Source organism: Cryptomeria japonica, chromosome 10 (assembly GCF_030272615.1).
Source record: "Cryptomeria japonica chromosome 10, Sugi_1.0, whole genome shotgun sequence".
NCBI lineage: Eukaryota > Viridiplantae > Streptophyta > Pinopsida > Cupressales > Cupressaceae > Cryptomeria > Cryptomeria japonica.
The window spans coordinates 805,833,160-805,848,997 of NC_081414.1; the positions used below are offsets into that span (position 1 = coordinate 805,833,160).

Below are 15,838 nucleotides of genomic sequence, written 5' to 3' on the forward strand. Positions count from 1 at the left end.
TAATTCTAACACATTTTTTTATAATTTTTTTCAAACTGAAGTTGAATCTGTCTTGATACTTTTCAAAATAATATTTGAATTTGAATGTGTTTGTGATCATCACTAGTTGTCAAAAATAGTTGGAGCTCTTGGTTGCAAGTGAAGTTGAATGGTTCTTAATGAGCCCATCAGAGATCAAATCTTGCTGAATGCAAGGCTCGACATCATAAAGAATGTGACCTCAATTGTATCCCGACCAATTTAACAGAATAGATACAGTTGCAAGTTGCATTTCTCTCTTGTAAATATGTTATATAACAAGATAAAGAATTCATATAAACATCTAGAACAGAAATAACCAAATAATTTCATAAAATTATTATTCAGAATCCAAGTGCACATCTAAAGCAGAAGTACTCTGATTATCTCAAATGTTATTATTCAAACGCTTGAGCATGGCATTAAACATAGGTATCACATGATAGTTTGCTTAACTTTAGACATTGGTATGTTCTGAAATCTCATAAGGGTTTTTCCCAAGTACCATATATCACTTGCAAGAGATTATTTAGTAATTCAGGATAAACGCAACAAGATAATGTGATCATTTGATATATGACAAGAAATTCCAGAAATACCTTTATTAACTTCTGATCAGTCAGAACATTCTAGGTTTTCTTTTCCAATAGCGTATTGGTTACAACATTATAACAAGAAAGATGTTTGCAGCTTTGAAATTTGATCTTTAAGTCGCTACAGATAGTATTGATCTACTACTACAAGACAGCCTGGCAAGAAAATGGTTTGAATCATTTTTATCTACAAAGTAATTTATGAGTACCTCACATTGCAATCCGTTGATTTCTGTAACTGATATGTTGGCACTGCTTAAAAAAGTATAGTCATTTTCAGGTAAGAGACTGATCTTCCCAAACCAACAGACACTTTTCAGGCACTATCGACACACAACAAATTTGCCAATAATTTGGGCAATTTATGCAAATCCGAATGCTGGTAAGTTATTAAACAACCTCTTTTGATTCTCGGATAATTAGTAAGTGTTTAAGAATGCAATCATCTATACAAAACTATATTACTTAATTAAAATGTCCACATGGATTCCTAGCCTTAAGAACAACCAGGTAATTTTCTTCAAAACTTCTGATCATTCCAAGCATAAATACTGTTGTAAAGGCAAACACCAAAATAATGTAATTTCAATAGACTATCATATTTAATAGCTATCGTAAAGTCAAAAGTCAGTCAAAATGGATATCTTTCAGTCTTTGATTTTTAACTGAAGAGTTTTCAGCCTAAAAACTTGTGCTCCCATATCAAATAGCTACAAAACTAACAAAACTAACAAAAATTCTTAAAGTTTTACATTCTTTTGATGTTTGCCTTTAAGATAATATTTATGCTCGAAATGATCAGAAAGAAATTTTGTATTTAATAGCTACTGTAAAACCTATTTGAACTCCAATAATATGCCATTAATACTTTTCCATAGAGGGGACTACCTAAAATTTCTCAACAGCTGCTGATGAGGAAAACTACGACTTATTTGAGGGGTTCTATGAATTTCTAAATTCTTTTATGCTAAGAAATTTTAAGTGTCAATAAAGATTTTCAGATGAGAAATTATGGTAACTATATACGGATAGAAACTATAACTTTTTTTTCAAATATCATGCAAACTTTCACATAGCATAAAATACTGAACTTTCAGGCCCCACCCCGGTACCAGCTGAAAGTTTGCAGCTATATATATGGGAATCCTTTTTTTACAGTAAAAGATTCAATTTGTTCCTGTCGCTGCATTTTGTCAATTTGATGGGACTGCCCTAGGAGTAAAAATAGGCGCCCAAGTTCCTTCCATAGTGACACAATCCCATAAGAAATTGGAAGGTATAGATCTGTTCTTGTTGAACTATTAACACTTACAAATCAAAAGATCAAATGGTTCATACCATCAGGAGCGCAAACTTAAAAGTTACTCAATGATTTTTATTTTCTAAAAAGGGTGAGTTGGTCTAGTGGTAGATGATTTGTATTCTTGAAAGAGGTCATAAGTTCAGATTCTGCAGAGGATAAGGTATGTATGTCTCGTTTGTAACACAGTTTGGTGTCTTCCACAAAGAATAAAGAGTAATAACTAATAAGCCATCTGTAGACCTATAAACAGACCGCCCAAAATCGTAAATCATAAAAGAATCTATTTCCATTTCCATTTTCAAAAGATACAACTTATAATTTTATTAACCCAAAAAACCTTTTCAAATACTACCAGCATTGCTTGTGTTTCCAAAAGCTGTTAAATTCCATTAACCTAAACAGGAAACGATCAAAACTCTATCTCAACATACTGCAATAATTTAACATACAGAAATAGGAAAATCTGAAGTGTCATCTATACATACAGAAATAGGAAAATCTTAAGTGTCATCTATGGGTACCCTTCTTTTAGATGTAAAGTTTCCTTCTGGATTCGATCAAACTATAAAGGATCCGGATAATTAACTACTAAGGGCTGAATCCCGATCCCTACTGCGTATCGATAGCTTATTATCTAATCTATTGAGCTTAAAATAGAACATGGAATGGAAAATGGTTTGATCACCGTCTGTTTTGTTTCTATTATAACATTTGTTTTCTTTTCCAAGGTACCTTTTACTATTTTAGGTGTGTCCCATAGAATATGCATATATAGTAGAAGTCATAGTTCGTTGCTGCAGGTGAGATGCACAGTTGAGGCTTGTCAGCAGTTAGCCTTCCCTCTTCGTTTTTTTGCAGGCCTAACAAATTATTATGCCAAGCTGGGTCTAATTTGACACAAAACACCTGGTCTGAGACGTGCTTTTGCCTCACACAAATAAGTGTTTGTCTAAGCTTAATTTCATTTATTTTTTAAAGACTGGAGGAATTGGGTAGTCTCTTATAAATTGCAGTGATTTGGTAAATTTGTTAACATGATCAATGATGCTGGTACGTCATGTCTTTCAGTATCACATAGACTGGAAAGACTGGACCTCATGACCTCATATTTTACCATTGAAAGCTCTCACAAATCGAACCAAGCCTCCAGTCCTTTTTCTTTTCCTCTGAAAGAAATGATGTGAACTAGATACTTATCAGAACCAATATTAATGTGTATTACAAAAACTGGAACTTACTGATAAATTGCATTATTAAAGGGAGATCTGACCGTGCTCAATTCATGAAATCCAAACTTAATCATCCATCCATTTTTCAATGAAAATATTCAAAGAAATCACAGATGCTTAAGCTATCATAAGAATTACTGACTGAGATGAAAGATCCCCAGAAAACAGATAAACTATTTAGGAGAGTAAAGGGCACTGAGCTCTGAGGGAATAAGAACTATTCCTGTTGGCAGGTTAGCAATCCACACTTTGTCCTGAAAGAGGGAAGTACATCAGCGGTAGAGCAGCCCATTAGGCCATATAGGGTAGTTATTGTTTCTTCCAGCTGATGTGATTTAGGCATTAAACACTAATCAACACTTGCTAAGATGCCTAAATTACAAAATTGGCTATGAATTTTTTTTCCACCAGACATGTACTACAATCACACGCAGCCAGGTGAGCCATGCGACCGTTGGATTACGTCTAACTGCAACAGGAATCACCCCAGGTAAAATCCCACTAGTCTCACCTCTGTTTACCTGGCCAGAGGATTTGGCCTACCTAAATGTGGGTTGGCTTGATACACACCACTAATGCGATAAGCCATATTGGGCAGTCATAAGTCCAAATCCTATCTTATCCATTTTCAGAGAGTTCCCAAGATCTCTGATGCAATAGATCCATATATTCCAGGAGACAAAGGCGTATACAAACTATAAACTAGAGATAGATTTGCTGTTAGAAATACACATATGGATATGAAATAACCAAAAATAATCCCATAAGAGAGAGGTATAAGAAAATCATACTGCAAAGATGATGAAGAACAACCAATCCATTCATTTTTCATAGTTGCCTCTCGAAAGATTGCCATTGAAACGGAAATATTTAAATAATACCAATATTGCTTTGAAGAGTTCTGCTGCTGAAAAATTCAATCCATCAGACCATCTGGGTCTGAGTGGAAAATAAATAGATTTACATGCTGAAAATTAGGAGAAATAAAAATACTATATATATACAAATCTTGAGGCGCAATTGTCCAAATGAAATGCCCCAGTTGAATGTCTGATCTATAATACTCCAGCAACAATTAACAGAAGGTATGTCCCTAGGCCCTGAAAGTACCCAACAGAATGAGAGGCAACAATGTCTACTTAAAAGGCATAATAGAAATACCCAAATAATTTTATCAGCAGAATCATAAAAAGACTGATCTTTTTGATGAAAAAAGATACGACTGCATAACTTTTTAAAAGCACAAATAATCTAATCAAAAAAGAAAATTACCCAACTGCAGGATCAAAAATAAAGATGATTACCTTAGCCACCACATACTGTGAAATCCATGGCCATGGAAGGAGGAGAACCAGAACATAAGCTCTTCTGTTAGTTCCTGCTCTCTTCTCCTCAGCCTAATGGCAGTCTCTTCTGGTATGAGGGAGAATCTGCATAAAGGGCAAGTTGTTTGTTGGTGATCCAACCACTTGTCAAGGCAAATCCTGTGGAAGAAATGAGAGCATGGCAGTTCCCTTATTTGATCCCCTTCCTCAAACCTACACAGACAAACAGCACATTCACCCACATGGGTATTATTTGCAGGTGTTGTATAGGGCACAACAGGGAGATTCTGCCTGATTTCATCAGCCACAACGGGCAATTGGGCGAGCTCAGACCCCAAACCTGGAGCAGTCTCTGAAGATGTTTCAGGATTCGAATTTGAATATTCCCTTCTCAGAAGCTGGTTACTCCTGCTATTTATCTGTACATTATCAGCAGAAGATGTAAAAAATAAACCCAGAATACGCATAAATGATTTGACAATGTCCTTAACAGATTGGACTGAGAGAACTGTGTTGATTATAACCAGAAGCCCAGTAGAGACACCAGAAAAGCTTGGGAACCCCATTACACCTTGTTCTTCTTCTCCCTTTTTGTTTCACACCTGCAGAACAGTAAGCCTCAATCTAATGGCAGAATGTTAAAACATAAGAAAAAGCAGACCCTATTTTGCTGGATGTATTAAATGGTGGGAGACCCCTGTTTTAGTGGCAAGTTGAGTGGTTGCTTTGGTAGGGGTCAAGGCCAAATCATAGAAGCTTCTAACCACTTTGAAAAGTTTTTTTAGACTGTTTGTCAAATGGGGAATTCGGATCGGATCTGAATCGCACAATAGTAAAACTTGATGAGGATGATGACAATGTATATTAGGTGGAGACGAGAAATTTTCCAATTTGAGGAAGAGGCGCGGAATACGCTAATTTGTAAAACTTGACTAGGATCTGGTTTATTAACTGTTGTAATGAAATTTTAATGTTTTAAACAATTGAGAGGGCAAAAATTTCTTCAATCTTGTGGTAGAAAATTAGGACGAAAAAGCTGATACGGAATTATAACGTGTCACTAGAATCTAACTCGATCTTAAGCCGCCAGCGTGACGTCCTTCCTCTCCACTATCTCCTCTCCCTCTTTTTCCAATCCTATGACTAATAACTCTGCAAAATGTACACAACTATTGATGATGTAGGAAATAAAAATGGAGACGGCATGTCAATGAAAAGAAACTGAAGAATGGATATTTTCAAATTCTTGATTTAATAGTGAAGTTGAATGGTTCCATAAGAATTCATAAGGGATCAAACATGGTAAGATGCTAGCATCATAAAGGAAAGGATCGGATCTTTTATAGTCCACGATGCCAGCAATTTGTATATGGGTCTACAAATGGGTTAGAGCAATGTGGGACTACCCGTACTCCTTGCAAGAGGCACCTAATTACGCTACAAACAAGGCATACATACCTTACCCCCTGTGGGATTTGAACTTGTGACCTCTTTTTTAAGAGCGAAAATTCTCCACCACCATAAAGTATGATGTAGGGATTGTGTGAGGGATTTGGAAGAATGGATACCTCTTTCATCCTTGACTCTTAACTAAAGAGGTTTCAACCTAAGGCTTGTGCTCTTATAGAATGATTGAAAATTACATCTGCAAAATGTACACAACTATTGATGATGTAGGAAATAAAAATGGAGACGGCGTGTCATTGAAATGAAATTGGAGAATGGATATTTTCAAAATCTTGGTTTAATAGTGAAGTTGAATGGTTCCATAAGAATTCATAAGGATCAAACATCTTATAAAGGAAAGGATCGGATCTTTTATAGTCCATGATGTTAGAAATTTGTATATGGGCCTACAAATGGGTTAGAGCAATATGGGACTACCCCATACTCCTTGCGAGAGACACCTAATTATGCTACAAATGAGACATACATACCTTGCCCCTTGTGGGATTTGAACTTGTGACCTCTCTTTTAAGAGCAAAAGTTCTCCACCACCATAAAGTATGATGTAGGGATTGTGTGAGGGATTTGGAAGAATGGATACCTCCTTCATCCTTGACTCTTAATTAAAGAGGTTTCAACTTAAGTCTTGTGCTCTTATATCGTACAACTAAATGAATATCATGGGTTTGATATAAAGCTCTCCAACAACAACAACAAAAAAGTCATCAATGGGCCCTTGGTTTGTTGATGAAGTTGAATGGTTTTTAATAAGCCCACTAAGGATAAGTCTTACTAAGTGCTAGGCTTCAATATTATAAGGGACGAGGGTGAGTTCATGCCCCAAGCGAATTTGGCAAAATGGATACCCCTTAGTCCTTGGCTCTTAGCCAAAGAGGTTTCAGCCTAAGGCTCATGTTGCCATTTAAGGTAGCTAAAATGATTTTGTGGATGAAATGTCCTCCATAAAAAAAAATATAAAAAAAAACAATCTCTTGGTGCTCTTCCTCTTTATCTTCCCTCCTAATCTTTATTTTTCTTCTTTCCGTCCCTTTCTATTATTTTAAGGATAGAGGGTTTTATTGGCTTGTTGAATGAATTTTATTATGTGATGGGGTTTCTCAATCAATTAGATATGTAATGGTTAATATTTTTAGTTTAATGTTAAAATTGTTAACCGTTTTATTATAAAGAAATTTCAATTGATAAATTAAATATAATAATTTAATTTAAACAATATTAACAATCATCTATCCTTCCAATAAATTCATCGCTTAAATTATATGGAAAAATCATTTTTTCTTCCTTCTTCATTCTCAACTAAAGGGTTTAAAACAGCCTCCAAAGCCCATATCAAACAATAAATCTCTCCACAAGTAACCTTAATTAGACTATAACTATAAATAGTCATAGATTCCATTCTCAAACAAGAGGATGGATACTAATTATTTTTAGTTAAATTATATGAACAATCATCTTATTTGTCTAATAAAATTGTTACTTCAAATTATCAATATTGAAAGTCATACTATACTTTAGTCTCTAAAGTCAAAATCAAACAATAGCCACCTCCATAAATAGCATTGGAATAAACTTAGCAATCTTACCCTAAATATATAAGTTCAAGTTTCATCATTTATTTATTTTTATCTTTGATCAATTTCAATCTTATAAATATATCAACTTTGTAGAGTTGTTATTTCTGCTTTGTAGAGTTGTTATTTCTGCTTTGTAGAGTTGTTATTTAAGCTTAGTGGAAAAGCTTGTAGCAAAAATGAATGCAATAATAGATGGCAAATGGATATAAATAGAACATAAAGGTGAAGCGAGGCTTCCTCTCTTTTATCATAAAAGGAGGGACACACAGTTGTTAATATTGACAAGATCATTGTTATACTTCTAATATATGTTGTTTATTTATTTATTTTTTCAAAAATCTCAAAACATCTTTGTTAATAACTTAGTGTGATCAAGTAATCACTATCACATAATTTAAAAAGGGGTGAGCTAAATCTTGTTCTAAATATTGAAATCATGACTATGATAATTTTAGCAACAATGCTAAGATAAACTCTCTGCTTCTACCTCTAACACGGAGAAGAAAAACAAATGTCAAAGACCATCACCCTAGCTAAAAACCACAAAATTACAAATTAGGAAGTGGTTAGTGGTGAGGAGGATGATGAGGAGGAGGGTGTCAAAGATGATGGTAAGAGAAAAAGCACTCGCAAATGCTTGAATAGGTTGGTCAACCACATGGTGAAAAAGATTGGAGGAGGCAAAAGATTAGTTGATTATGAGGAAGAATTGGAGGAGGAGGAAGCAACCGACAATGATGATGAAGATGAGGAGGAGGATGACCCGTGGAAGGTGGAAAGTTTGGACAAACTAGATAGTAACTGTTGGCATTGTGTTGTCATTGATGTCAATCGGTATAGGATGTTTACCGGTATAAGAGATGGATGTGCAACACTGTTATGGATGAATACAGAATGAGATATCTTTGATATCACCTTGTGTTGCAGGACATCGGTAAGGTAAGTGAGAAAGTGTCATTCAAATGAATGACCACTGTGGTCATCGGTACACAAGTTAGTGTTTGACCTGTGTGGATGAAATAGATAGGTTACCGACACAGTGTATCACCAGTAAGGAGAGTATGTCAACTGGTATGTGATGTGTTGACAATGAGCAGGATGCTTGTCTGTTGATTGTGATGAAGAGGTGGAATGTTACTAAAGATCACATCAACACAAGAGGTGATGTACACTTGCCAACTGGCAAACATGTGTATGGCATGTTAGCATTTGGCTAGCCATTGAAGAAGGGTATACCAGCATAAAGGGTGAATTCATTCGGTAGGACTTCCACCGGAAGAAGATGATACCACAGGTTACAATTTGGATTGTTGCAAGATAGTAAGGTAGACAAAGGGGATGTCTATTGGGTTCTGTGTAGGAGATGTATATGCTCATAGAAGGCGATCACACTTGTGCAATGCTAGTAGAAGATGGTAAGTGTGTGGTGGTTTACACCGAATCTACTGGTGAATCACTACGATGCCACAAGTTCATGAAATCAAAGATATGCACCAGATCAGAAAGTGTAGGCATGATGTGCTATCGAGACAAAGGAAGGAGAGTTGAGTTGAGTTGATGAGTTTGTCACTCTATCTACCGATGAGAAGGCTTTTGACAATGAATGCAATTTGAATGAAGAACCAGAGGAATCCAGTCAAGTAAGAAGAAATGGCAAAGAACCGACAGTGACAGATAGTTGTGCACAAGATAGAGGTAAATTGGCCAGATGAAGAAAGATGCTAGTAAGCCTACAAATGCAAACATAGAGATACTGAAATGCAAATGAAGAATGGGCTATGATGTTTCATATATGGATTTACCGACATGCAGATGGGCAGAGTGATTTGGAGATCACAAATACCGGAAGTCAAGGTTGATGCAGCAAACTGGAGGATGATGACATGGAGTCATCTAGGTGATCACCGGTATGCAGCAAAGTGAACAGAATGAGCAGAAGTGAAATGCCTTCATTTATGAAGGTACACATGATGAGTTACCCTTGATAGTTGCTGACGTCCAACATGTTTGATGATCAGGAAAACATGATGTACCGGCAGGACCCAGAAGACATTGGTAGGAAGGATAACCAACGAAATGATTTGTGTCAGTAGGGTTAGTGAACCAGTATGTGTGTACCGGTTAAGTGTGTGGTCGGTGACTAAGTCTGAACCGATATAAGCAATGTGCTAAGGTGGATATCGACAAAGGTGCCATGTGGAGTCAAGGTGGCGGACATGCATGCAATGGTAGATGGAGTGTACACCAACGAAGTTGTTATAGAGTTGATCGACATTAATTATAGACCTCGTAAATCATGGGATGTGTTGCAGAGACGGTGCAGAGGTGTGCGGCTCGAGGAAGGTAGAACTGAGGTGATCGATGCAGAGTGTCCAGGTGCAGGATGAGGTTGGTGATGAAATCTGTGAGCCATTAATGGTTATTGATCTTGTGTCTCGCCGACTGACTGTTTATGTTTGCTAAACATAGAAAATGTGTTTTGGAAGGCATGTTAATGGCAGTGATGTGCAAGTAGTTGTATTGGAGATCAGATCGAATGAAATATGATTGGATTTAGTGTGCCTCGTGATTAGTGGAAGAAACCCTAAGGCGCCAAGTTTGAATGTTGCTCTTGGTGGGAAAATATGGCTATATGTATGTGAGCCAAAGATATCGTTTGGTGTTGTTGAAGGGGAGAGTGTTGCTTCTGCATGTGAGAGGAAATTAGTCAAGTACTCAACAAGTATCTGGAGAGAGATTAAGTGTGTGCAAGAGAGAATCAGGTTGAGAGGATCAATTGACACTAGTGAAGAACCGGTAGTCTGCAAGTGAGTATGTGAGAGAAGTATACCGACAATGACCAAACCGATAGAGAAGAGCAACAAAATAGTGCAACAAAGAGAAAAAGATGGTGATCTAGCAGAAAGATGAAGAGAGATAGACTAAAAGGAAGAGTAGAGAACCGGTAAGGTAGAGAAGGGGTGATACCAGTAGAGAGATTATATGAAGTGGCTGCAAGATTCACTTGTAACAGGTTATTACTTTTATATTTGATAATGATTCTTTGAAGATCACTGGGTTGGTGCTTGGTGCAGGGGTTGTAGCTCCTTTGGGTTGGTGCCCATAAACAACAGGGGTTGTAACTCCTTTGGGTTGGTGCCCATAAACTGCAGGGGTGGTACTCCTTGGGTTGGTTCCCTAAATGTTGTAACCGAAGTGTTTCATTGTGAGGCTGGATTGGAGTAGTAGACTCCAACAACATTTCTCACCGAGGTTTTTCCCATCTTGGGTTTTCCTCGTATATGCTGGAATTATGTGATGTCCCTCTTATGTGAATGCATTTGTGTTTAGTCTCCCCACTAACCAGTAAGCTTGCATTGAGTTAGATTTGATAATCGGTATACACACAGAAGATAATCAAAGGAAAAAGATTGAGAACCACTGATTCACCCCCCTCTCAATGGTACATTGTGTCTAACAATTGGTATCAGAGCCTAGGTTCCTAGTCAGATGAGCTTTCTCTAGCTTGGGTAGATTCTGGCTTAAGGACATAATGGTTTGTTTAGAGTCAATCCCAACTCCTGTTTTTTATGGGTCAAAATATACTAGGTGGAGTTATAGAATGGAAGTCTATTTGTCTGCCTTAGGTTATGATGTTTGTATGTCAATTGTAAATGGTCTCCCCGAGCATGACAGTCCTCTCACCGATCCTGAAGTAGAAAGAAGAAGCATATGCAATGAAGAAGCCATGAAGGCTATATTTAATGGACTAACCAGTGATGTTTCCTCACAGGTGGATAAGTGTAGATCGGTAAAGAGTCTATGGGATAGACTAAATAAGCTCTATGGAAATGAACCCTGGACTGCTGGATCAATTTGTGGAAGTGAGAAGAACAATGTTGCAGACACCTATGCAAATGACAAAGGCAGATCAGATTATTGCAGCAGTAATGATGATGAGGAAACTCGTCTCTTCATGGCCCATGAGACAGAATGTGAGGAGCTCACATCAAGAAGTGATAATGCAGATAGATCCCCCGACAAGATCTATTTGGGAGTGATGAAGAAGAAGAAGAAGAAGAAGAAGAAGAAGAAGAAGAAGAAGAAGAAGAAGAAGAAGAAGAAGAAGAAGAAGAAGAAGAAGAAGAAGAAGTTGATATTGAGGCAGAGCTCGCAGGTGCTCTTGAGGAACTTCACAAAACAAGAAGAGAACTAAAAAGGGTAAAGAAAACTGTTGCTGAAGAACAAGATCGGTTACGCAGAATTCTAGAGGAATGTGAAGAATGTGCTGCAAATCTGATAAGACAACTAGAAGAGGCTAAGGAGATGTTGTTGTCCACAAATCAAGACAAGTGTAGAAGAAGAAGGGATTTGATGGAAGACCTGCAGAGAATGGACAACCCAAGATCCATTCCCGAAGAAGCAGAGATGGAGATGCCAAACCAATAAGATCACCTCATGTTTGGTAGAATAAATTTGTAAGTAATAAGCCTCCTTTCTTCGGTTATTTCCTTGCATGTAATGGCTATGGCCATAGAGAAGAAGAATGTAGAAAGGGATCTAGAAGAAACAATCTACGATCTCATAAAAATCATGCATATAAGCATAATGCATCTTGTGTCGACTTGAATTTTATCTGCAGAATACTACCTGCAACATATTAGTTTCACAAAATACAAAGGAAATGCTATAGGAAATCCAAACTCAACCAATGAAACTACATAAAATTGATATAAAATAAAAACACTATTATTACCTTCATGCTTTAAGTCTCATTGTGTCCTAACTCCACTATTCCTGGTTGTAGATGATTTGCTTTTAGACAAGAACTGGTAGCTTCCAAGATGGCATATGAAGAATGGGCTGATAATTGATACTATGATATGCAATGCAAATGATTTAAAGCTAAATGATTATGCTAAATGAAAAATGCTAAATTGCTAAATTTCTTCAAGATAAAAACTCACGAATGCATAAGTTTACTCAAATTTTTTTAACTTTAAGACTAACTCTTTCTCAACTCAAACTCCTACTTTTATAGACTTTTGAGAGGATAAGATGATGTGTCTTGGATCAACTCAAATTTTTTTAACTTTAAGACTAACTCTTTCTCAACTCAAACTCCTACTTTTATAGACTTTTGAGAGGATAAGATGATGTGTCTTGGATCAATGGTTATGACCAGATTTGCAAATTTGGATGTCTATGAGGAAAGGTGAAGGTTGAGAGAAAGGGGGAAGGAGAAGACAAGTGTCACTCATCTCACCTTGACTGGGTTGCAGACTGAGGGAATTTAGGGATGGTTGGAGAAGATTTAGGCATGAGAGGACAAGTGGACTCAAGTCCTTCCTAAGATGTAGGGATGTTGGAGAGAATATAGAAGAAGGTTAGGAAATATGTGTATGTACACAATATTTCATTTATTTTGGAAGTTGGAGATAAGTGGCTAATAACTATTTTATTTATTTTAATTTTGTTGAATTAATTTAGCCATATGATCGATGAGCTGGCGAAGGAAAGATGAAGTGGAGATGGAAGGTGAGTTGGAAAAGAATTAAATAATTTAAGAAATCATTTAATAATTGAGACTAGAGGAATAATTAAATATTAGATATTTAATTAATTGATTAGAAGAAAAGGATATAACTAATTAATTAATAAAATGTTTCAATTAAATTAATTAATAGAAAGACATGAAATGAATTAAATTAATTAATCTTTTCAAATTAACTATTTAATAGAAGAATAATTATTAAATAAATATTTATATTAAATATTTATTTAATCGCTCATAGCCATTTTTATGTGTATACACATCTAGGTGTAGAAGGATGCATATCCCCTCTCCCAGTTGTACTAGGAAGAATCCATTTGTTGTTCCTAATAATGTAAATGTTGTGTGTTATTACTGCAATGGATTAGGCCATAGAAGTTATGAATGCGGGAAGAAGAATATACATTCCTATGGCAACCAGTGCAACAACCATGCTCAGTGTAAGAGCAATTACAAGGGATATGAGCAACATAGACTTGCTTGTAACAAGAGGAGAAATGTTCCTGCACAATCAAGGAATCCAAGGAAACCGATAACCAGCCACAATGGCATGATTAGAAAAGGAAGAGAAAACTAGTATGTTGAATGGTTCCGTAACCATGAGATTGGCATGGATGTTGTGTGCTACTATAGCACTGTCTCCAGTCACGATGCAAAGTCCAGAAATGAAAGGACCCATCAATAGAAGATGGTAAGACCTGCTCCCATGACTAAAAATGGGAAGAAGAATGAGACCAAGCAGGTATGGAGGAAGAAGACCTTGGACCAGCACTGTGCATTCAATGCACAAGTGATATCTCCTAAGTCTTAAAGGAGATGCAGGACCTTAGGGGGAGTAGTACACTGAATTTATTATTCACCCCATCAGTGGAAGAGAACACTTGGAAGAATAAGTTGTCGTCAGTATGAAGGATGGAAATAAGAAGATAAGTGTGTTGGCATATGATGAACCGACATGTTGATATGATGATAATGTATGTTTTCATTAATGTCAATAAGTGTAAGTGAACTGGTATGCATATTGAAAGAAGTTGGTGAACCGGTGTCGAGGTTTCACTGAGTGTGACTACCGGTTGGTAGTCTTAGCTCTAGGGTTTCCGGTTTGGCAATCTCGCTTGTGCGATGAAACCGATGACATTCTGTGATGAGTTAGCTAAGAGATGAGGATGAGATCATGATGCCATGTCAGCTTTGTGCACATGAAGGATTTCCTTGAGGATCTTGCATGAGAAGATCTTATGCATTAAAAGTCTACCTCAGGAATGAACATTCTTCTTGGTGGTATGAGAAGAAAGCGTGATGAGTTATTGATTTCTATGTGCGGTGAAGAATGGACAATGCAGATTGTCTTATGATCTATTTGAAATTGTATTGCTCTATGGAAAGTGTTTGGACGGTCAGGATTGGACTGCTTGTATTGTAAACCTAAGATTCTTAGGGTTTAGGGTTTATGCTACCAACCTAATTGTTGTCTATAAGGTCGATGATGTTTGTTATCGTAAGTTGTTGGAAAATGTTGTGTGTGTATCCGAGTGATGAGATACTTGCGAGACCAGTAAGAGAAAATTGCAGAGTGTGATTGTAGAAGTAGAGGAACTGAAAAGGATCTGCCTTGGCATGTAGTGTTGTTATCAGTTCAGAGTTTTTACCTATTGTCTTCTAACCATTTCAACAGTTGGAAAATCCCTTTACCGGGTAGCTTTAACAGGCTTACTATAAATCCTCTAACCAGGTGACTCAAGATCATTGATTTCTTCAAATCTTCTAGCGGGGTAACCTTTAACAGGGTATATAGCCATCCCTTAACTGGGTGATCTTTAACAGGATTAGTTCCTAGCAGAACCTTTTTGTAAAGTCTTTAACTAGACTAGGCTCCTAACAGATCGAGCTTCAAAAGAGTTCAAAAAAAAGCTTCATCCCCACCATGGTTTTTCCCATTTGGTTTCCACGTGAAAAATCTGTATGTCATGTGTTGTGCATTTTTCATGTGATTCTTTGTTTGAGTGATTATGCATGCAGAGCTAATGGTTATGGTATTGGTGACACACCACATGCATATGTTTATGGGTGAAGTTGTTATCAAGTATTGAATGTATTGGAAGTGTTCAGACTTATCAGTTTATATTGTCAAAAATCTTACTGTGTTTAACCAGTATTGCCATGGTTAAGTTCAGTGATGAAGATAGCCGGTTGGTATTGCTTTAACTTGATAAGTTGTTGAGAAAGTTTTTGTCTGTACTGATTCACCCCCCTAGTACCAATTAGGGTATCTGTTGTTCATCATTATTCATCAAAGTGTGTGTAGTGGTTGCCTTGGCTACACACCTACAGATCAGAGCTGGATCACTACTACATGTGTCAATGGATGGAGATTATTAATTGAAACAAGATGCACAGTGACACAAAATGTTTGGAGTTGCAGGAAGATACTCCAATAGTGATAATGGACCGGTATAGGAAACTGGTATGTGCAAGATGTTATCGACATGATTGCTAACAAGAACTTGCAGGTTATGTAAGACAATGAGGTTGGAGATCATTGCATTAGCCTCGGTAGCATGGAATAAGGTGTTTATGTCTTAGGTGGTGTAGATGAAGACCTGAATGACATATGTTGTCTAGGTTGTTAACCATGTAGACATGCATGTTTTTGGGCTAACCGATCTGATCTATGACTTGATGATGACATTGTATAGAATTGTGTACATCCAGGATCATGTCATAGGCCATGGAGGATATGATGAAGCTGAAAGATCATCAGATGATCACCGTTACACAACTCAACCAATACATGGA

General features: G+C 36.8%; 1 protein-coding gene across 1 annotated transcript; it reads right to left on the reverse strand.

Moving 5' to 3' along the window:
* Nucleotides 1-3,942: 3,942 nt before the first annotated feature.
* On the reverse strand, nt 3,943-5,361 carry LOC131079904 (probable E3 ubiquitin-protein ligase XERICO). Its single transcript, XM_058017946.2, has 2 exons — nt 4,448-5,361; nt 3,943-4,243 (listed from the first exon to the last, which is right to left on the reverse strand). The coding sequence occupies exons 1-2, from the start codon at nt 5,032-5,034 to the stop codon at nt 4,237-4,239; spliced, it is 594 nt and encodes a 197-aa protein (XP_057873929.1). The 5' UTR covers nt 5,035-5,361; the 3' UTR covers nt 3,943-4,236.
* Between the last annotated feature and the right edge of the window lie 10,477 nt (nt 5,362-15,838).

Bases quoted from the DNA above. Each gene is read 5' to 3' on its own strand.
- LOC131079904 (XM_058017946.2), bottom strand. From the start codon at position 5,034: ATGGGGTTCCCAAGCTTTTCTGGTGTCTCTACTGGGCTTCTGGTTATA.